This window comes from Danio aesculapii, chromosome 1 (genome assembly GCF_903798145.1).
Source record: "Danio aesculapii chromosome 1, fDanAes4.1, whole genome shotgun sequence".
Lineage (NCBI taxonomy): Eukaryota > Metazoa > Chordata > Actinopteri > Cypriniformes > Danionidae > Danio > Danio aesculapii.
In genome coordinates this window covers 7,472,924-7,495,541 of record NC_079435.1, presented here as the reverse complement: position 1 = coordinate 7,495,541, position 22,618 = coordinate 7,472,924, and the positions used below count along the sequence as shown (strand labels likewise).

General features: G+C 35.4%; 1 protein-coding gene across 1 annotated transcript in view; it reads right to left on the bottom strand.

The window, feature by feature from the left end:
* Positions 1 to 4,173: 4,173 nt before the first annotated feature.
* The window catches only part of il15 (interleukin 15), a 23,956-nt gene continuing 5,511 nt past the window's right edge, over positions 4,174 to 22,618 (bottom strand). Inside the window, exons 2-6 of the mRNA XM_056456461.1 lie at positions 19,097 to 19,191; positions 7,706 to 7,811; positions 7,578 to 7,622; positions 6,909 to 7,037; positions 4,174 to 4,598 (exon numbers count right to left, since the gene is read on the bottom strand). Of these exons, the coding sequence (XP_056312436.1) occupies positions 4,467 to 4,598; positions 6,909 to 7,037; positions 7,578 to 7,622; positions 7,706 to 7,811; positions 19,097 to 19,191 (507 nt within the window). The 3' untranslated portion in view covers positions 4,174 to 4,466. The remainder of the gene's footprint in view (positions 4,599 to 6,908; positions 7,038 to 7,577; positions 7,623 to 7,705; positions 7,812 to 19,096; positions 19,192 to 22,618) is intronic.

The following is a 22,618-nucleotide window of genomic DNA, read 5'->3' as shown; positions in this document are numbered from 1 at the left end:
CCAGTCTTTAAAAAAAATAAAGATTTCCTCTTATGTAAAATACACCTGTTATTCCAAATGATAACATGATGTGGAGTAAAATTGTGCTAGTACAATATTTTCCAATATAGTTCACTTGCGCATGAAAGTCAGATAATTTAAATGGCAGTTTTAGTAAGAAAGAAATTCCTCCTACCCAGGGTTCTACGGCGAATTGCCTTCCGCCATTTTATGGGACACACTCAGTAGCGCACAATGTGAACCGTAAAGTAGTAAAGTAAAGCCGACCATTAAAAGTAATACTTTATTGGAAAACAACTTACTCAGATTTAAGTTAACTAATGAGTAGATACCTTTTATAAATGCTCCTTGTTTGTCTAAGAAGCTGAAAATATGTAGCCTAATATCCAATCTTAAGCACTGTAGTATAAGACAAGCCAAGATCAGATATGCAGAGGAAGTGGATCAAATAAATCAACAAGCTTAACCATAAGTTAACAGAGCATATCTGATTCCATCTTCATTTGTAGCCTGCATTTGTACTAGTGCTTACAATTTATCTCAAATCAGTGTAAATGTGATATAAACCTATGTAGATCAATGGGATCCAGGTTCTTGTATCCCAGATTTCCACAATTAATTACGCTGTAGGGACACATTCCCATTCACCATTGCTTTTAATACAGAATTTATAATCTCATATAAATAAATCTGTAATATATGACAAAGCATTGGGCTATATGCACAGCTAGTGTTTTTCAGCTAATGATGAACTTCCAGTGAAAGCTTTATATGACTATTTTCAATTTTATAAGGTTTCTTTTACAGCAGCGATGTTGTAATGAAAACGTGAAAAAAGACGACAGACAGTTTAAACGAACGCACCATCATTAGCTGCAAGCTAGTGCAGAAATTCTATTGAAAGTACTAGGGTAAAATTAATTTCCATATTTTAAAGACATGGCACGAACAAATATAATTGAATTCAGTGCTTCTTGTTTTGTCTGATACCCACTTTATATCGGATCTCAGCCAGGCAGTGAAGATCGCTGTTTTTTTTAAGAAATCAGATGTTAAATGCAGCTTTTTGTATGTAATGACAAATAACCGGAAGCCTTGGAGCTGGCTGACTGAAATTAAAAGTCTGTGTGCATATACCCCATTGAGAACACTTACGTAACTCACACTTTTGTGGTGCGACATTATCCCAGCAGACACCTAATGTTCCCATATGGTTTCCTTTTGGTTACTTTTTTGGAGGGGAACCAATATAGAACCTTCCAGGAATGTCTTGGGAACATTATTTGTTTCTTGGGAGGCTACTATGCCACTGCATGATCTTTCAGTCAAACTGTTTTTTTTAATCTAAATTAATACTTAGAAAATTGAAGCAAACAAAGGAAAGTGCTGTTAATGATTTCTTGAAATTCATAGAAAATAAAGTACATCTATTTTTCCTAATGTTGGGGTCAGATGAAAGACAGTCGACCTAATTCTGAATGCAGAGGTGTGCTAGTTTTAGAGCTTCCAATTCAGTTGCCTATGAGAGGAATGACTAGGTATAATAATACAAACATTTATACATAACAAATTTAATAGTACAGTAATAAAATATCAGTTTGCAAAATCAAGCTGCATAACAGGCTGCTTTGAACGTCAAAAAAATAATAAATGGAAGTGAATGAAACTGGACTTCTCGTGACAGTAATGTTCCGATGGCTGCGCCCACTCTAAGTTAAAGAATAAGGCCAATGCAAAGACTTTTTCCACAACTTGGCACTGCACGTCGTATTGTTGTCTACAGAGAATCTTGATCCTTTAATTTCTGCACAGACCAACAGCAATGCCTTGATAGATAGGGCTGGTAACTAAGGAACAGAACGGTCCGGTAATCAGGAAGTGGTAGAGTGTGACCCCAAAGCTCACCTACGATTGTTACATAGTAGAGCAATTCCAGCATTATTGATGTGAGATTAAAGCAGTATATTGCTCTATCAGTTTATATATTCCAAAATAACTAACCAGGGGTGTGTTTCCCAAACAAAAGCGTAACTTGCAGCTGAACTATCATAGTACGATGCATTGTTTGGGAACAGAATGATGTAGTGACGAGTGTTTCCCAAAACCTGTAGTTTCTCTGTCGCAGAGCCATCATTTGAACCATGTTAGTTGTAATGTAAAACGTCCATAATGATACTCTAAACAGGGTGGAGTAAGTTATTACTTTGTGGAGAAGCCCATAATTTTCTTTCTGCAAATTATATTGTTTTACACGCACACGCATTAAAAAAAATCCAATATTAGTTTTGTTAAAACGACCTCCTCTCCCTCAGTCATCTATCCATCAAGCAAGTTTCTTGTCAGCACAATGATTGATTGGTGACGTAATCGAGCAGAGCAAGAGGTTGGCAGTAACACACCAAAAAGTTTGTTGTAACCACAGAAAAACAGGATGAAGAATAAATCGTACATTCTAGCCATCGTATAGATTTACTTTCATTGGCTCACTTTCGCTTTGGCCAGAGGAGTCTGTTGGTGCCCTAAATTTCACAAATTGATAAGTTTGTGAGTCATAATACATCATTCGAAATGAAAGGGTCTGTTTTATTTCTGTACACTCACGATAACAACAAAAACCATTTGCTTTTATAAAATACAGAAAGGCTAGGTTACATACCTGCAGATGCTTCCTCAGGTTCAACATTGAAGCCTTTGATGTCAAAAGTATTTTAACGTCTGTAAAACACATTGTGCACTGAACTGTTGTATTTATGCCTGTCTCGGATTTCAGGGTGAAATTATTTTAAATTTCCAGCAATAAAATGCATTTTTATCACTCGCAATGGTGGCAAATCTCAGACTGCTTGTAGTAGCCTAATGCTTTCAGCGGCAGAGAATTAACGTAACTGGTAGACGTGGTGCTCCGCAATCAAACTGGAAAACCAATCAAAAGCATCAGAATACACTGTAAAAAATAAATCCGTAAAATTTACTGTAAAAAAAACGGCAGCTGTGGTTGCCAGTACTTTACTGTTAAAAATATGGTACAAACCGTAAAAGTAATTTCTCATTTTTACGGTAGATTACTGTATTTTATTAATTTAAAGAGGTAATATGTCTGTATTTTGAACTACAAACATCTACACATCTTTTGTTACACAGACATTTTAGCACACCCATATGCAGGTGGTGATGAGGAAGTTAAATAATGAACCAATGCTCGTCATAAACCACATTTCCCACAAGCAGAAAAGTGTATCAGTGTATAGTAGGTGCTCAGTGTCATTCACACAGCTACTAAACACCAGTGTGGTAACACACATGAAATTAAAGTCATGAAATAAACATTGTTAATCAACATTAGATGTAACATAAATCTCTAATGTACATAACTGATGGGGAAACAACTAAAAAGATCCATAATGGCGTCAACAAAAAGCATAAAAAGTGATCTGCCATACAGGGAATTCTGGGAAAGTCAATTTACGGTTATTCGCTGTATATATGAAGGAATCATACCGTTTACCAGGTTACGGATTTGTACTGTAGCATTTTTACAGTTTTACCGTTGAAATCATGGCCATTTTTTACAGTGTAGCACCGCTTTAATAAATGACCCTAGCAGAAGGCATCGTGCATATCAAAAACAGGCAAAGCAACAGGTCAATATTACTGAACATATCCCAGATTTGTAAAGAACATTTAGATGTAACCCCATTTGTAATATAAGTAACTGTAATTTTACACATTTTTTCTCAGTAACTATAACGAATTACTGTTATTTTTATTTTGTAACTAAATTACGTAATGCCATTACATCTAAGTAGTTACTCCCCAACACTGCAAACAATGTAGAAAGGGTTTCGCTATTTAGTTGAACACTTTCGTTTTTTAATTGCAAGGTTAACATTTGCATGGAACTGCTCTGTAGTTTTATATGTCAATGGGTCAACTGAGACGCAATAAGAGTCACTGAATTCCATTCGACCACTCAGGAACCGGAACTGTCGGTTTTATAATTAGTAATGTAAACATGAACTAGTCGATCTTAAAGCAGATTAAGTTTTTACAGGAAATTCCTCCTCAAGCAAGAATAAACAATAGAAGGCAACTTGAACAGCCAATGCATAAAAAGCAAAACACGTGCACTCTCTGGGATCCAGTTCACCTCAGCAGCACATCAACACATGACAATTTCTGTTAAAAAATGCTTTAATGTAACAATACATAAAAAACGACATATAAAAACATATTTCACAATTTAAGGTATTTGTTCATCTGTACATTTTGAAGGACATTCACAGAACAATCAGTCACGAAACCCCATTGTTTTTGTTACAAAAATATATCATTCTTACAGTATTAAGTCACACATTCAGAGAGAAGAGATATAAATATTAATAGTACAAAATAAAAGACACTAGCTTAATTTAGGATGATAATATATAAGTGAGCTTATTGTGTATGTTATCGGTGAAATAGTGATTTTAATCACACGTTGCTTTGTTTTCTATTCCGCAATAATTTATAAGTTTTTGCAGAAAGCTCTTCATCCTGTAAAAGAACACAGTGGAGTTGGTGAGCTCTTGCAGTTCACAGGGATGTCGCGCTGAACAATTCTGTGGAAACACAAACTCTTCATTAATATAGTTGTCGTTCATGATTAGACATAATAGAAATGTATCATTCAGAATTGAAGAATCAGCTCACATCACATTCATGGCTGTTAATTTGAATTGAAATGGCGGGACGAGTAATTAAAAAATAATAATAATCACACAACTTAATATCAAAAACAAAGAATTTTTAAATGTTTCCCAAATGATGTTTAACAGAGCAAGGACATTTTCACAGTATGTCTGATAATATTTTTTCTCATTTCTAATAACTGATTTATTTTATTTTTGCCATGATGACAGTAAATAATATTTGACTAGATATTTTTCAAGACACTTCTATACAGCCTAAAGTGACATTTATAGGCTTAACTAGGTCAATTAGGTTAACTAGGCAGGTTAGGGTAATTAGGCAAGTTATTGTATAACGATGGTTTGTTCTGTAGACTATCGAAAAAATATTTAAAGGGGCTAATAATTTTGATCTTAAAGTGGTGTACAGTACACATTTTCAACCTCTCCCTAATCAAACACACCTGAATCAACTTATCATAACATCAGAAGAGACTCCAACACCTGAAGTTAATGGGTCAGAAAAGGGAGACTTCCAAAATATGTACTGTTGGTGTGCCTCCAGGAACAGGGTTGGGAAACACTGCCTTAGACTATCAGGCTGATGAACACTTAACACACTCCACACAAACTCTTCCACACCCCTCACTGCACACTATCAATATGTAGCATGCACTGCACTTTAACCAATCCATACTTAAAACAACACTGCCTACAGCTATGTGTACACCTATTCATTGTACATATTGCTGTCAACACTGCCAATTTTACATTGTCCTGTTTTTTTTGTTTGTTTTTTTTGGCAGTATGCTGTTGTATGTTGGACTATAGTTGTATTTTGCACTGTCTGTATTTTGCACTGTCATTGTATTTGCACTATCGGTATTTTGCACTGTCTGGAGCCAGCACCTAAGCTTTTCACTCATCACAGCACACGTGCTGCTGATGATGTGACAATTAAAGTGATTTGATTTGATTTGAATAAGACTTTCTCCAGAAGAAAAAATATTATCAGACATACTGTGAAAATTTCCATGCTCTGTTGAACATCATTTGGGAAATATTTAATAAAGAAAAAAATTCAAAGGGGGCTAATAATGCTGACTTCAACTGTATATAATGATTCTTTATGTTAAAGTTTTAGTAATTTAATTGTTTATGAGTGTCTATGCCATTATTATATTACACAAACATGCACATACATATATGTGTGTGTATAAATAGTCTAAAAATAATTTATTACTTAAAAAATATTTAACTTTTATCTTAAAATGTCCAGGATAAAACCAAATAATAGGTGTTTATGTTAAAATAATTTCCATTTTTTAACTGTGTTATTTGAATATCATTTAAATTAAATGTAGATTTTTCTGTTTATGTAATGTTTTACTTCAATGTTTTAGGATTTATTTTAGTTAAGATAAAATTACACTGATGCGCACTGTTCTATAGTGTCATCTCAAATAGCGATTATTAAAGGTTTCCAAAAAATTTTCCACATGTTGAGTGAATAAATAGGATTCAAGAGTTCACACTTAGCTGATGATTGATTATAAAGCTTGTTTGGCATGCTGTCCCGGGAGAGAGCCCTGAGCTCATAAGATCCTCGAGCCTGGGGCTCCCTCCCGTTTGCAAGGCGAGAGAGGAGTATGAGCTCAGAACTCCCCTGCTGTAGTAGCTAATGAACAGAGAGTGATTGCTCTTAAGAGATAACTACTTACTAGGAGCATGTCTATGGTGCTGATCTGGATTAGTCAATTAACTTAAGTTGCATGTTTTTGGACTGTGGGAGGAAACCGGGGAACCCGGGGGAAACCCACATGAGCACGGGGAGAACGTGTAAACTTCGCACAGAAACGTCGGCTGGCTTGGTAAGGACTAAAACCAGTGATGTTCTTGCTGTGAGGCAACAGTGCTAACCACAGGGCTGCCATGCCACCCATGTAGGAAAGGAGGAGGAGTAGGGGTGGAAGGGTGGATTCTTCAAAATGAAGATGGCTGTGATATGGAACTTAGGGTATTTATAGTGGCTTAGGAATCGCCTGATTGGTGAATCATAAATTGAATAATGCAGGACCGGCTGCAAGCAATCATAAGCACGTGATCCTCTCGAAATTAGTTTATAAATTAACTTCACTTATGGTCAATGAAAAATGAGACATGTTATTATAAACATTTACAATTCAGTCGTATCAGTTGTAAATGATGCACAATCCTGACAAGCTTCATGCCTTGACTTACGTTTTGGCTGTAGTGCTGTAAGGTTCTTTCTACCATCACCACCTCTGGTGAGTCTTCTCCTGAGCCTTCTTCATACAAGACAACTTTCATTTCCATTAGAAAACAGTCAACAAACTTAAATGTGCAATTCTGCAGACAAGCAAAGAGTAAGTGCTTCAGTTTTATACAGAAATGTTATGCAGTGTTACTAAAGTTTAGTCAAAACAATAAAGCAGAGCAATAAGACTTTCACACAATTTGACCATGATTTACTGTATAGACAACAAGAATCCCATTTAGTGTAACAATAGCTTGTACGCTGAAACATTTTAAAGTGTGATGACAAATTTAGATGATTTATGGATCACAGTTTGGCATGAAACACTCCTCATTTAACTTTTCCGTTATCCTTCAAACCACTAGGTTTTACTCATTCGTCAGTGATGAATTTTAAACTTAAAATACAGAATAGAATAAGCCTCATATCATCTTTACATAAAGATGATGGAAACACGTAGTTAATTGAAACATTCAGGCAGACACTTTACATGTACTTAATATGCTTTATGTATTTTAAAAAAGTCACTTTTGTTCATTTAATTCATTTAGACAAAAAATGGCAGCTCTCATATTTAACCCAAGTCAAAATTGTATTAATATCATTTCATGAAGTTATTTAAGTGATCTTACTTTAATATCTTCTATCTTTGGCGTGTACAAGTGTGCTGTAGAGCTCTAAAAGAGAAAAGGTTTGGAAATAATCATTCTAGATGAGTTTTGGTCGAATAATGCATCATAATATCACATTTCACACTTACTGTGAATAATTCCTCATGTGTCGTCAGTTTACTGAGAAGATCTTCCAGTCCCTGATCTGTATGTCCTGCTTGACCTTCAGTCAAGGGCAACAGAGCACTTAGACAGCTGAACACACACAAAGTAAATGACAACCACAACATTACATCAGTTCTTGTACAGTGGTTTAGTGGTCCACAAACTATTAACAGCACTTCATCTCCATTACACCTCCATTTAGAAAGCCACAATGTCTGTCTGTGGATTCAGCTGACATTACAGTAACCCAGCGGGCACTCTGATATCAAAACCACATCAAAAATGATGTTAAAATGAAAACCGATTTGATGTCAAAGCATTGACGTCCATTTGACATCCACATATTGATGCACTTTTGACCACAAAAATAACAACACAATCATCTAAACACTTCAGTTACAAATGATAAAAATGTACACAGGATTGTGTATCACTACAACACATGTAAATTACCTGGATGTCTGTACAACAGCATATGATTCGCTCAAAGATGATTATTAATACATTATCACTAGCTGTGTTGAGCTGTTGTATAAAAAACAAATCACATTAGAGATCATGCACTGACATTTGAGAAAGATCTATAATATGTAAAGGATAAAAAACCCATCAGCGGATATTGATTGCTTTCTTAATGTACTGGTTTATTCTAATAGGCTTCATCACACAGGCAACGCTTTAGATGTTGTTAGCAAAATGAGCGACATGCTCAATAACGCCAATACAAACACTGTTATAACTACAGTTACTCTATGATTGCAGATGATAAATATTGCACACCCTTAATCCAATATATCATCACCTGCTTGCTGATTTGGAGCCATTAATATCTGTTTCACTGACAGTACCAATTATATAAACAAATCTCATATTTACATTTACAACTATAAAAGTCACTTCTATTATTTGATAAATTTTCAAAGCTCAAGATTTTCTACCCTTTTTCATTGTAAACAAACCTCAAAGGCTAAAAACTGCTTTGTTTCAATCAGATAGTAGTGCTGTTTGCTCCAGGCATGCCTCATTAACCCTTAAAGACCTAAACAGCGTCTCAAGGCTCAAAATATTCATTCATTTTCCTTCAGTTTAGTCCCTTGTTTATCAGGGGTCACCATGAACCGCCAACTATTCCAGCACATGTTTTAGGCAGCAGATGCTCTTCCAGCCACAACCAGAATATACCGGAACACCCATGAGGCCACAAAGTGGCGCAAATGGATTTGCTGTTTAAACAACATGGTGGGAAATAAGGTTGCGTTTGTCTGAAAATAGCAACATGTCGGGGCAAACTCATCTTGCACCTTATTGTGCTGCGTGTATGATAGGGCCCAGAAATTTCTACAATCGCAGAGTGAAACTAGCCATGTATATACCCACGCAAAACGTCCGTTTTTTCTATTTAAAATTATACAGGCAGAATTATTGGCCTTCATCTATTTTTTTTTCTTTTTCAAATATTTCCTAACTTATGTTTAACAGAGCAAAGACATTTTCACAGTATTATATAATATTTTTTCTCTGGATGAAGTCTTTTTTTTGTTTGTTTGTTTGTTTGTTTGTTTGTTTGGCTGGAATAACAACTAAAAATGGTCAATATTATTAGAATGGTCAATATTAATATATGGTCAATATTATTAGCCCCCTTAAATATTTTTTTTCTTCAATTATCTACAGAACAAACCACAATAACTTGTCTAGTTAACTTAGTTAAGCCTTTAAATTGCACTTAAAGAGCATATTGTAGGTTAAAAAACTATTTAAAAAAAAAAAGGTAGAATCGTTTGTGAAAATACTCTATAATACCATAAAATACTATATTAAAATGTTTTGCGAAGGGCAAGGGCACAAGCTTTAAAGAAAATGTGTCTGTTTTCCCACTTCCGGAAAGTCCGCTCTTTTCTTCTAACCACCCCGGTGACGTCAGATTGGGCACTTATCTGAGAGGCGTGCACTGTTTACAGTGAGACAAGAGTAGCATATCGCAGAAACTGTTGTTATTTTTGGCGTAATTTATCATCATCGTGGTATATTATTGCGTTTATGGGAACTGCACAAACTCCAGCCTGTCAGCAAATCAAGTCCACAAGTTTCCCGTTGCTATTTTGGTTCGTGAAATGGGATGAATCCGATAAGACCGAAAGCTGACGCGAAAACGGCAAAAAACATCATCAATCGGAGATGCAGCTCGATGAAAACAAGAACTGTACACGGTAAGACGACTCGTTTTTCTTTTATGTTTGTCAACTTTGAAGTCAGTAAGCATGATTATTTGAGTTATTTGAAGCAACGCGATGTGTATGTTGGAATAGCCTATAACACTGCTGCTAGCTCAATGAATGAATGAATGTGCTAATATAAAACCTACTTTACCTCTATCTGGACACAGTGATGCTAACCCAGAGCTGAAGGCTTTCTCTCCACGGGTCTCTCGCTCAACTGTGCTTCACTTTGGCTCACAGAGTAACCTCAACTAAGCTTAAGTTGATTTTTATATTCGCATATTCGTTTAGTGACAGCTTGTATTGTTTACCATGGTACTTTGAATATAATGACTGAAATCACACGTAAATATGACTTTAGCACTATTAAACTGAGAGTGAACAATGTTGTACTTTGATAGTCATTGGCTGCTAATATGATGTTATTATTAGGTATTAGCAAAGAATACTTTTCTGAAGCTATATTATTAGGGAGAAAGTCAGAACGTGTGAATATAAAACCAACTTTACCTCAATGTAACCTCAGACCTTCCTCATTCACCAAGTAAATTATTATGACCCCTATTGTGAATTAATTATACATGGTATTATTTGATAACAACTAGAAGGGCAAATAATTCCTAGAATATTTTTATATAATACAGGGAGGTAAACTCAGACACTATCTTTCATTTCCTCTTTTTAAAATATTAGAAACGTGTAACCATTGACTTCCATAGTATCTGTTTTTCCTACTATAGAAGTGAATGGTTACAGATATTTAGCTTTGTTCAAAATATCTTCTTTTGTGATCAACAGAAGAAAGTCAATAAGGTTTAAAACCACTTGAGGGAGAGTACAAATATTCTGTCCTGTCAATAAGGAAAGGCACTTTTATATTCACATATGAGGAACATTCATCTTGTAGAAGAAAAACAAATAACATTTGAAAAATTGAAGTTTGTTCACACATGCTCAACTTATAATGGGGTACAAGCTACTGTATATTTGTGAGGTGGTTTGGAGTTCACTATCCAGGAGTCTGCAAATCTGGTTGTGTTTTCTGTATTAGGTTATATTAAAAATCATATGGTGAATTTTAAAATATACAATATTAATAAACATGATTTTAAACTTCTGCATTATTTCCCCAGCATATATGCACAGCCCTCACTGCGTGTCTGACAGTGGAATGCTGGAGGTCATCACAGGCTCGACAAGAATGCAGAACTGTCCACTACATTTGCTCTCCTTTCTAGATCCTTCCCCCGGGTTTTAGAGGATCAGGCTGTCGGCATCTTTTTACACAGCATTCACAATTTAGCACGCATTAAAGACATGATAGTGTGGCACCCATAAATGTTGGCCCACTTACTGAAAAATAAGTTTAATAAGGTTTACTTTTAAATGGGTCAGATGATATATTTTTCTTTCAGTATTATGTTTGTTACCTACTCATACACACAATCACACAGATACTTATACATATACAAAGAGTAAAAATGTTAGGTATTAACACTGCCTATGATTTTGTGATATATAAATAAAACTTGAACTTGAGTTGCATTAGAATTTAAACTTGAATTAGGGTTAAAGTAAGAGTTTATTTAACCATAAATGCAGATCAGATCTGTTGATCAAATCTTTGTAAATATTTTATACTTGTTTTATTGAAAACAAGAACAACTTTAAAAAGTTTGTGCATGTCTGTCTGTGGTGTAAAACTATGGGACAGTCTAGATCTGACTCTCAAACAATGTCAGGATAATAATCAATTAAAAAAAGTTGTATAAATATAAATTATTAAAGGAATATTGAAAAGGTATAAAAAAGAAAGGTATGATGAAATGTTAATTAATGGCTATTTGCAGTACTAGGTTTTTTTGTCTTTGTTTTTTTTCTCTGGGTTTATGTTACAAGGTATACGGGTACAAATGGAACCAAACATATAGTTTGTCGGATATGCCAAAAGGATAGAATGTGTTCATGTGAAAGGAAGAGATAAGTAAAGGAAGAAATAAGTTTAAGGAATAGATGAATGATGTATGTGGTAATGGGGTTGGAAAATAATAAGCATTTGCTTTATCCCACTCCATTTTCGACCATGTTGAAATGTATTTTTTGTTAATGATATTTTGTGTATGATACTTTGTTCAAAAATAAATAAATCAAATCAAATCAACTGTACTTGTATTTTTTGCCAGAATGGGATCCTATACGGATCATCTTATACCCAATGAAAAAATAACGGACAAAAAGACACACATTTAAAAACTTATTTAAGTTGTTTTAATATTTGATGGTATTTTTATTTAAATACAAAAGCTCTGGAAACCTTTTGTGTAATAAAAAGATTTAAGTACCTTGTTTACATGTTTCTGCATTATTCCAGATGTTCTGTGTTGTTTGTGTTTTGTATTCACTTATCTACAATTAAAAAAAATGGGGTCAATGTGGCATAACTCTGTTAAATGCTCATTAGTTTCTGTTACTGGTAAGTGTTAATACTTTTAGATGATCAATATTAGCTTTGCTGATGCCAGATCAGATTTCGTTATCTTACAAATCTGTCTGTAAGCTAACACTGGTCTCTCATTGAGAACCTGCTTTGTTCTCCACACATTACAGCTCAATTACACTTCTCTGACTGCTGGTCTGTCCACAGGCTCATAATTGTACGGCTGTGGTCTGTCATTTGTATGAATCTCTCAGAATATCTTATCTCGGCAACCAAACGCGCACCGCGATCAGTTGTCTTCATACTGTGTATACGCTCGATATGCCTCATCCGACGTCACTTCCGATCTGGCGAATTATTATTTTTATTTATTTTTTTTTCTCTCAGACGCAGAAGTAAATTTCCGTGACCAAAACGACTCCAGATGGCTTAATAATAAACTTTAACGTATATTTTAAAGAAAATCTAGTTCCTACTTTACTCTTACACACATTGTCTCACTAGGGTGTCTAACCTACAATATGCTCATTAAAGGGCACATAGTTTACCTCTTTTTTATGATTTAATATTAATATTATGGTTCTTCTGAGTGTGCCAGTTTAGGTTCAGTTTAAAACACAATTCAGATTGTTTTATTATAATGTGTTAAAAAGTGTCATGTTGGGGGCGTGTCCACAGTTCGCTGATTTATGGGTGTGTTGCTTCACATGTAGAATAGTTTCGGCTTCCCGCCAACGTAACAAGGGGGCGGGGCCATGAGCTCACCCGCTCTGCGTTTGCAACAGAGTCTGACAGGCAGACAGAGAAGGAGCAGGAGTGAAAGGTTCAGTAATCAGTCGTACATGTACGACTCGGACACAGACCAAGCAGAGAGTACAACATCATATGTGTCTTTGTACAGTTTTACAGCCAACTGTGTGCTAGTTTCAAGTGCCAAGCTTGTACACAGAAACTAATAACCACGCACACTGAATTAACTTTGACTGAGGCACCGGATGCGCCGTTCGAAGCCGCGACACGGCACACCAGACACTCTCTGTGGCGCGGCAGAAACATGAAGTGTCCCGAATAGTCGCGCTACGCATTTTGATTTCTAAACATAGGTTTCTGCAGCGGTCCGTGACGCCCAGCCGTCGACTTGAGTGTACCCTGATAGAAACCTATGTTTAGAATTCTAAAACGCATGCTAGTTAAGATCTGAGGGGGCTTCTGGGATCGCGAGTAATGCAAACGACTGAAGTATAAGGTAGACTCGATGAGAAGTACACATGTTTGCAAACCTACCTAAAGATACAACCAATAATTCCGATTAGAGCGATAATGTGGAGAATATTGCTCTTGTGTTGAGCCTAATGAGCCTTGCATCTAAAAATAGAGCTAGGGTGTTCCTTTAGTGATATTGCTTCGACTCACGCTGAAAATGGCGGACGTGAATCAACAAACTGAGGATATGATGACGCGCCTGTCAATCAATATTGGTGGGCGGGGGGACCGTACTCCTACGTAAAGTTGTGGTCGGTTTGAAAACTGCTCTAATTGGTCCACCGTTTTTTGTTGTTAAATTGGAAAAAAAAAGCACTGGGTGTGCTTATATCACCCCAATATGACGGTCTATACACCATACATGCACATGTCTGTCCAAACAGCTTGAAAAGTAGATTTTTTTACCATAGGTGCCCTTTAAAGCTGAATACTAGTATCTTGCAAATAACTAAAAAAAAACTAGTAGGTACTGTCGTAATTGTGAAAACAAAATTAAATTAATTATTGGAAATTGGTTATTTAAACTATTATGCTTCTCTAAATCAAATAGCACTTGGGAAATGATTTAACAGATTTACATTTCACAGGAGAGTGTGCAGGAGTCATAAACACTCAGGGTTTATGCAGGGATTCAACTGCACGCAGAGTAGAAGCACATTTCAACTGCATTTAGCGATCTCAGATGTGCGATGGTGACTGCTATTGATTTTTTTTTTATTATTATTGTTTTTTTAATGTAATGTAAGTGTAAAGGGGGATGTGGTTAAGCTCTCTCATGATCTGTATCTCAACAATTATAAACTCAACAACTATAATCCATTGCACAGGATATATGTACAGGCTAAAATACTCTTAGCTTCTGTACAGACGAAGTGAAGATATTATTATTTATCCCCTACGTATTGTTTAGATTGACTATCCTTTTGGTTATGTTGGTGTGGCTGTTTTTCGCCCATTTGGCTTTCAATAAAACCACATTTTTTTTGATTGCGAAGCCACGACAGTATATAATCGTGCATTCTTTCATGAATCAATGCTTTCTTTCTTGATGTTTTTACTGTTGGGTAGAGGTTAAACAGGAGGAGAGGAGTAAAACAGCAGACTATAGTGTGTGAATCAATAGACTTACTATGTTTACTGTTCTGAGAGCTGAGCTGCTCATGTTGAAATGTCTTTCTCACACACACACATACACGCTATACTCCATATATGGGGAACCTTAACTCCACTAAGCTTTTTTTGCACTGCAACTGATAATCAACAGTAAGAAATCAGCAACAAGAATGCATGATTGCTAAAAGTTTGGCTTTTAGCACAGCGTGAGATGTTGACATATTTATTTATTTGTATTTTAAAGTTTGTTTACTCTCTGTTGTCAGCACTTTGGTCGACAGTGTTGTTTTAAAGTGCTTTATAAATAAAATTGAATTGAATGATTATATGCTGTCGTGGCTTTGCAATCAAAAAATGTCATTATAATGAAAGTCAATGGGGCAAAAACAGCCAACAAACATAACGAAAGCGTACACTCAAAAAAAATGACTGAAACAGCACAATTATTAGGGGTTTTCTTTGGAACAAATACATTTTTTTATGTTCAATCAACCTAATTCCTTCATCTTGTACCAACACAAGTTGATTGAACACACCATTTTTGTACAGTCTAGCAAATATGCCTGGAGTGAATTGTTGAGGTTTTCGAAAATGTCAAAGCATTTTCCCAGAATATGTGTCAAAATACGTTTTTTCACCAAAAATCATTTCATTTGCTGTAACACTGAGAAAGTTGTGGCCAAATTAAGCCTTAAAATCCCCCCAGAGTGGATGAAAACATCCCCAACAGCCGCAAGGGTTAATGCACACTGTACAATACTTCACACTGCTCACTTGTGCTCTAACTATATAAGTTGCCTATAATCATTTACTAAAGAGACCTAGATGGCATAGTGCAAGCGAAATGTTTGTGAGTGCTAGAGTTATCACTTTTAAAAGCACTGTTATGAAGTCTTATGTATACATTTATCTGATGCATTAATGCTTCCAATAACGAGATTATCGTGGGTTTATCACATTGAGCACAGGTGTCAATTCCAGTTCCTGGAGTGTCGCAGATCTGCACAATTTAGTTCCAACCCTGCTCCAACACACTTACCTATAGGTTTCAAACAAGCCTGAAGGACTGCATTAGTTTGATCAGGTGTGTTTAATTCGAGTAGGAACAAAACCGTGCAGAGCTGCGGCCCTCCAGGAGCTGGAATTGACACCTGTGATATAGAGGTTAGTACTGAACGCTGTCGAGACATTGATATTAGGGCTGCACAATATATCGTTTTAGCATCGATATCGCAATGTGCACATCCGCAATCGTCACATGGCAGGATTTGCAATGTTCGGTTATGACCAGGAGAAACCGGTTAAGACGCATGAGAATTGTGTAGTTGATACAGAGTTTAACTAAAATGGAGTAAGTTTTTCAGTTACAGGCCTGACAGTGTTCAAAATGTTCAGGCACAATAAATGTTAACATTTGTAACTTAAATAAAGAATAATTTTGAATGAATAATAAAGTAAAGACTTTTGCAGTGCTATTTTACATTTAATTATTCAAATTCTGCACCTAAACACTATCTGATTCCCCCCAAAAACTATAAAACACTGTTTAAATGTTTTAATGAGTTCATCTTTGACACTTCTGAATCATTCACTTGCCTCCAGAATCAGTCTAATCAATCTAATTGAATAAATTATTTATAAATAGCCCTTGTCATCTGGTGAAATTGTTTATATATTGTAATATTTATGGCAGAAAAACAAAATATCGCAATGTCAGATTTTTCCAATATCATGCAGCCCTAAATCATATTGTTGTATTTTTGTAAACTGTTCTTGTCTTGGTTAGATATTATGCATAATTTTTTTTTTTAGACCTTGAGTCTGTAATAAAGTTTGAATGAATGAATATAAAGAGTCAAGTCCAATTAGACCACTCTCCGTTTTACTTTTGAAGCGCGAGTAAATATAGATCAGATTATGATGAAGAGATGTTTTAAAGTATTCGTCATAAATGTCAGGCTGGGGCAGGTTTATATTTTAGATAAATTGTTCATACAACTACTTGTAGCCAAAACAACTACTTTCTATTCTTGCTGTTTCAAGTATTGATTTATGATTCATGGAGATTATAACTGACAATCACTAAACAGGTTGCTAGTAAAATTGCTGGTAAATTTAGCTTTTTAATACTGAGGAAAAAGTAAATGATATGCCGTTTTTGTCAATATAAGAATAATAAGGGCTCTATTTTACCGATCTAGGTGCACAGTCTAAATCGAAGGGCGCAAAAGCATTAAGGGTGAAAAACACGCTCTGCGCCACGGCGCATGGTCTAACAGGGTTGAGCTCATTCTCTTAACGAGTTTTGGGTGTGTTTTCAGAATAAACCAATCAGAGTCTTATCTCCCATTCCCTTTAAGAGTCAATTGCTTTGCGCCATGGCGCATTTGCTATTTACATGGCGGACTATGTAAGTGGAAAAACTGAACACTTCACTAGCGAGAAAACAGTTAAACAGACCATCTGCAGCACAAGGATAAAGAATGAGCCTCCGCCAATCGGCCTTTACTTTCACTTTCTCTATCTCTCTTTTGAGTATAAGGAAACGGTGTTGTACACTCCACTGAAGACATCCATTAGCCTACATAATTAATTTCGTTTGTTAAGTGCTAAGATTTGTTTTAAAGCTATTTCAGTTTTAATTTCCAGCAAATTAATAAATGAACAATAATAACAACGTGTGGTCAAACAACTGAGTTATATCCAAACACATGTGCTATGCCCTAAATGGTCAAAACCTGACAGGTGGACAAATCTAAGCTTGTTTTTAATAAAACAATATAAATATGCATATAATAAATAATAATAATAATAATAATAATAATAACATTATACAAAAGCAAATTGTCATGAATAAACTGAAAAAAAGCCCCCCAGAGATGGAGGCAGTGGTTTTTATATTTATGTAGAAAGAATTTTTGTAATATTTGAATCCTTAAATTCTTTTTCATTTGTAAAGATATTTGCGTATTGCTGTACAACCTCTGTGTTTTAAGCAATGTGTAAGCGAGGTACACAACTAACGCGCCCTGCGCTGGACTTTAGACAGCGGGTCTGTTAATGCGCCTTAACACACCTCTTTTCTAGACCGGAACGCCCATGAGTTCACAAAGTGGCGCAAATGGATTTGCTATTTAAACAACGTGGTGGAAAACAGGAAAATTAGGGTTGCGTTAGTCTGAAAATAGCAACACGTTGGGGCAAACACGTCTTGCGCCTTAGGGCCCTATCATATCATCACGCCAAAGAAAGCAGTCGAGAAAATACAAAAATATCAGTCGGTATACACCAAAATGTCATATTTGCTTGTCGTTTATTAGTAGTAACTTAAATAATTAAATTAAAAATGATGACCTATTTTTTGCCATCTATTTTTATGACTATACAGGTTTTTACTGATTATACATATACATTATTATGTCATTTAGTGTAACAAACCAATTATTTATTAGAAACCATTGATATAGCAAAAAAAGAAAAAACAATGAATCCACTAGAAGATTTTATAAATTGTACAATATAATGAAACCTAGTATGATTATTTATTCTTTTATATATTTTAATAAGTAAAGCGTTTAGTAAATGTAAGTGTTTAGTTTTTCATATAAAGACTATTACCCTATTACTATTGTCTGTTACTCTAAAGGACAAGCGACCATTATTTCATCCATTCTTTGAATGTTGTACACAAAGGTTATTGGGCACATTGCACTTTGCATGCATGTTCATGCTGTCTATGTATATATAAAATCTGTTTTGTACATTAAATATGATTCTAAGCCTAAAATAGACTACATCTGGTGTTCTTGTTGACATATAACTATATATTTAAAGGGGCAGTTCACCCTTGAAATGAAAATGTCCTCATCATTTACTCACACTCAAGTTGTTGTCAACTTTTATGATGTTATTAATAAATCACAAAGGAATGGATATGGAAAATGCTGGCATACAACAAAAAAAAATGTCTAAAAGTCTCTGTTTTTCCAGCATTGTTCAGTATTTCTTCCTTTGTGTTCAACAGAAGAAAGACAAACAAGTGGAGGATGAGGAAATGATGACAGAACTTTCATTTTCAGGTGAACTATCCCTTTAAATACAGATGAGGGTTAGGTTTAGTGATATGTACTCATGCATAATTAATGTTATTACTACATTAAACATGTAACAATTACTCTGTAAAACACCCCAAAATGTGATGTTCACCAGAAATTTATAACTACAAACTGATGGAGTAAACGCAAGACTAAATATCTGGTTGATTTTAGCATCTCTGTCTCTCTCTGCCAGATTAACACAGCAATCATCAAAATGAAATGAGCAGTCTAGTTTCTTAGATATACCTCAGAATTAAGATAGAATTCCAAACCTCTGAGTTCCAATGACATTCCATGTGATTCTCAAAGCACAGAGTGTTACAAGCACATCTTCCAGTTCTCTGCAAAAAAAATCACACACACACACAGCTTTAATACGGAGAAGACCGGAAACACTGCACAAAGCCCACAGAAAAGAGAAGTGACTCTCCCAGCTCTCAGTGCCTCAATTTCCAGGAAGCAAAGCGTACAATCTGCGCACACCACAACACACATTGAGCGACACCCCAGAACATACACCCCTGTGTCATCGAGTAGAATGATGGAGAGTTTCTGCCGCTTAAAAATCAAGCAGTTTCTTTCTGTTATGTGCGTATTATGGTCTATTTTTTTCATGAGACCCCAATTTTTACATTGAAAACCTTTAATGACCCCTTAAAACCTAGCAGACAATGCTTAACAAAAAAGTTAAACAACATCGTCTGATTATTGGGTTTTTCTTTTGTTTGAGTGGGGGTTCATTTAATATTTGCAATAGTGCAGACAGTGTTGCCAGATTGGGCGTTTACCATATTGGGGTCTTGAAATTTTTAGAGATATGAGATTATAGAGATTTGATATGCCACGTATTAAACAAAACACAACTGAGTGCTCCTACTCTAGCGCAAACCGCATAGGCCCACTCGCAAGAGGAGGAGAAGGAAAGTTGTATCGAAATCTGACTGCCCTTTGCATGCATGCGCATCACACAGCGCCTGCAGTTAAACTCACAGCGGTTTATCGTGACACTTCTGTCTATCTTTTTTTTCCACAATTGACAGGAAAAACAAACATAGAAGTGTTGTCTGATTGACAAGCAGCACCTAATTATGTTCAAAAGAATTTAAAACACCAAATGGGATGAATTTATACCCCATTTCGAAAGTAAAACATACACTAATCTACACAACATTAAGTGCAGTGTGTGGGTGAGAGGGGGCAGTGTTTCGTTGTGGTTCTGTGACTGCTGGTGTTGCTGTATGGTTAAAAATGATGACAGTTAAAGTAACTAGGTTAAATTAGATAATAGGATAGGATCTAGGATACATTAAATTAAATATGAATCTAATATTTGGGGTGTTTTGGGGTTGAAAAAAGTCCGCTTTATGTGGCAACACTGAGTGCAGAAAGGCTCAATCTGATTTTCACTTGTGTGCAATCTAGTCCATGATCTGAACAAAAACTGCAGACAGTCTGGATGAAAGCGAAATGTGATTAATGCTGGAAAGTATTTACCTCAGGTTTTCATCCACTTTTAATGAATATTAAAGTGGTAAAGTAACTGTCAATATTTTGTCTTATCATTTAATCCCGTATCTGTTTGATCTGTACTTGTAACCCTCAAACTAGATTGACCCCTTATAAATCATTGGTGATCCAATTTGGATTCGTGACCACTAGACTGAGAACCACTGATCTATAGTCATGTGTCAAAGAGACAGTCCACCCAGAAAAATGCTGGTAGATGGCACCCATTGCATTCCACAAAAGTCATTGGGCACCAGGAACCAGATTTCTTCAGTATATCTTCTTTTGTGTTCAACAGAAGAAACCACATGAGGGAGAATACATTATTAGATCATTTTCATTTTTGGGTGAATTATCCCTTTAAAGTTAGGCACTCTCCAGTGGACTTAAAAAATAATGACAGCATCATGTGTGTGTAGTCATAAAATTACATATATGAACCGGTATATAATATGGTATTTAATATAGTATAACCAATAACATTAAAATGCAGATTTGTTTGAAAACAGATGTGTGGATTTTTTAGATGATCCCTTACTACTCTTTTCCTATTCCAAATGTGTATTTAAATTTATATATATATTTATATTTGAGAGACCTAAAAGGATAGAGCACATCAAAAATAAATGTCTTTCATTTCCTCATCCTCCACTTGTTTCAATCCTGTTTGAGCTTCTTTCTTCTGTTGAACAAAAATGAAGATATACTTGCTTCAAAAACAGCCATTGACTTCCATAGTATTTTTTTGTTCCAATTATGCATGACAGCTGCTTTTTTCCCCCACAACATTCACTGTAGAACTGCTTGAGTGTGAATAAATAGAGGAATTTTAAATTTTTTGGTTGAACTGTCCCTTTAAGAACACAATTTACAGTCTGTTCAAGACACATTTAACCAATGCGTGTGTTGTCTATGCTACTAAAACACTATACTTTATAGCAGTACACGATTCATGAGTTTGAGCATTAATAAAAGTGCACAAAACATGCAATGCAATGTTCTTATACTTAATTTATGCAATTAGAACCCAAAAGCAATATTTACTTTGACCCAATGCCATCAAATCCTGAATTGATTTGATGGCATTGATCTGAATTATCCTGTGATTTAGGATTGTTGATGCTCTTCTTGAGCCAATTAAACTTAATCATTTAATGTGAATAACCTGAATGGTCTGTTAACCATTGCAGTTTAAACCAAACCACCTTAAAAACATCTAGTGATTTTATATGGAACCAGTAGTGTGCGACTGAGTTCAAAGCTAGCAGTTATTTCACATCGGTTTAAAGGGATAGTTCACCCAAAAAAATACAGTTTACTCACTATTTACTCGCACTTAATTGGCTCCAAATCTTTAAAGAGCAACCATTGACTTCCATGGTAGTAAAAACAAATACTATGGAAGTCAATGGATACAGGTTTTCAGCATTCATCAAAAACTTTGTAAATCTCTTTAAGTAACAAGCATTACTGTTATTAAAAATGCTGCAAATGCCCTAAAAATGAGTGCGCGTGGAAACCTCCAAATTCAGTCTTCTCGAAATCTCTAAACTAATTGAGGATTAAAGTCTTTCTCTTTACTCAAAACACTTTGGATACTTTCTGTCAACACGTACTCTCTAAATGCAATCATATGCAAAGCATGCTGAGAATTACACACTACATGACAAAAGTCTTGTCGCCAATCCAAGTTTTAGGAACAACAAACTACAACTTGACTTCTAGTTGATCACTTGGTATCAGAAGTAGCTTATATGAAAGGCAAAGGCCTCTAGATTACACTTATTTTACCAAAATATAAAATGATCTTGTTTTGATTTTTAATTATTTCATTAGGACAGTAAGGTCTGACTCTGCTTAGACAAAAGTCTTTACACTCAACAGAAATAATGTCCAATATAGAATATGAAGTCATGCTGTAGTGGAAAAAGATAAATATTGTGTCTGACTCCATCATGAGCTTGGAGGACTGCATCCATACATCTCTACAATGACTCAAATCACTTATTTATAAAGTCATCTGGAATGGCAAAGACAGCGTTCTTGCAGGACTCTGAGTTCATTAAGATTCTGTAAATTCATCTTCAATGCCTCCTCTTTCATCTTACCCCAGACATGCTCAATAATGTTCATATCTGGTGACTAGGCTGGCCAATCCTGGAGCACCTTGACCTTCTTTGCTTTCAGGAGCTTTGATGTGGAGGCTGAAGTATCAGAAGGGGCGCTATCCTGCTAAAGAATTTGCCCTCTCCTGTGGTTTAT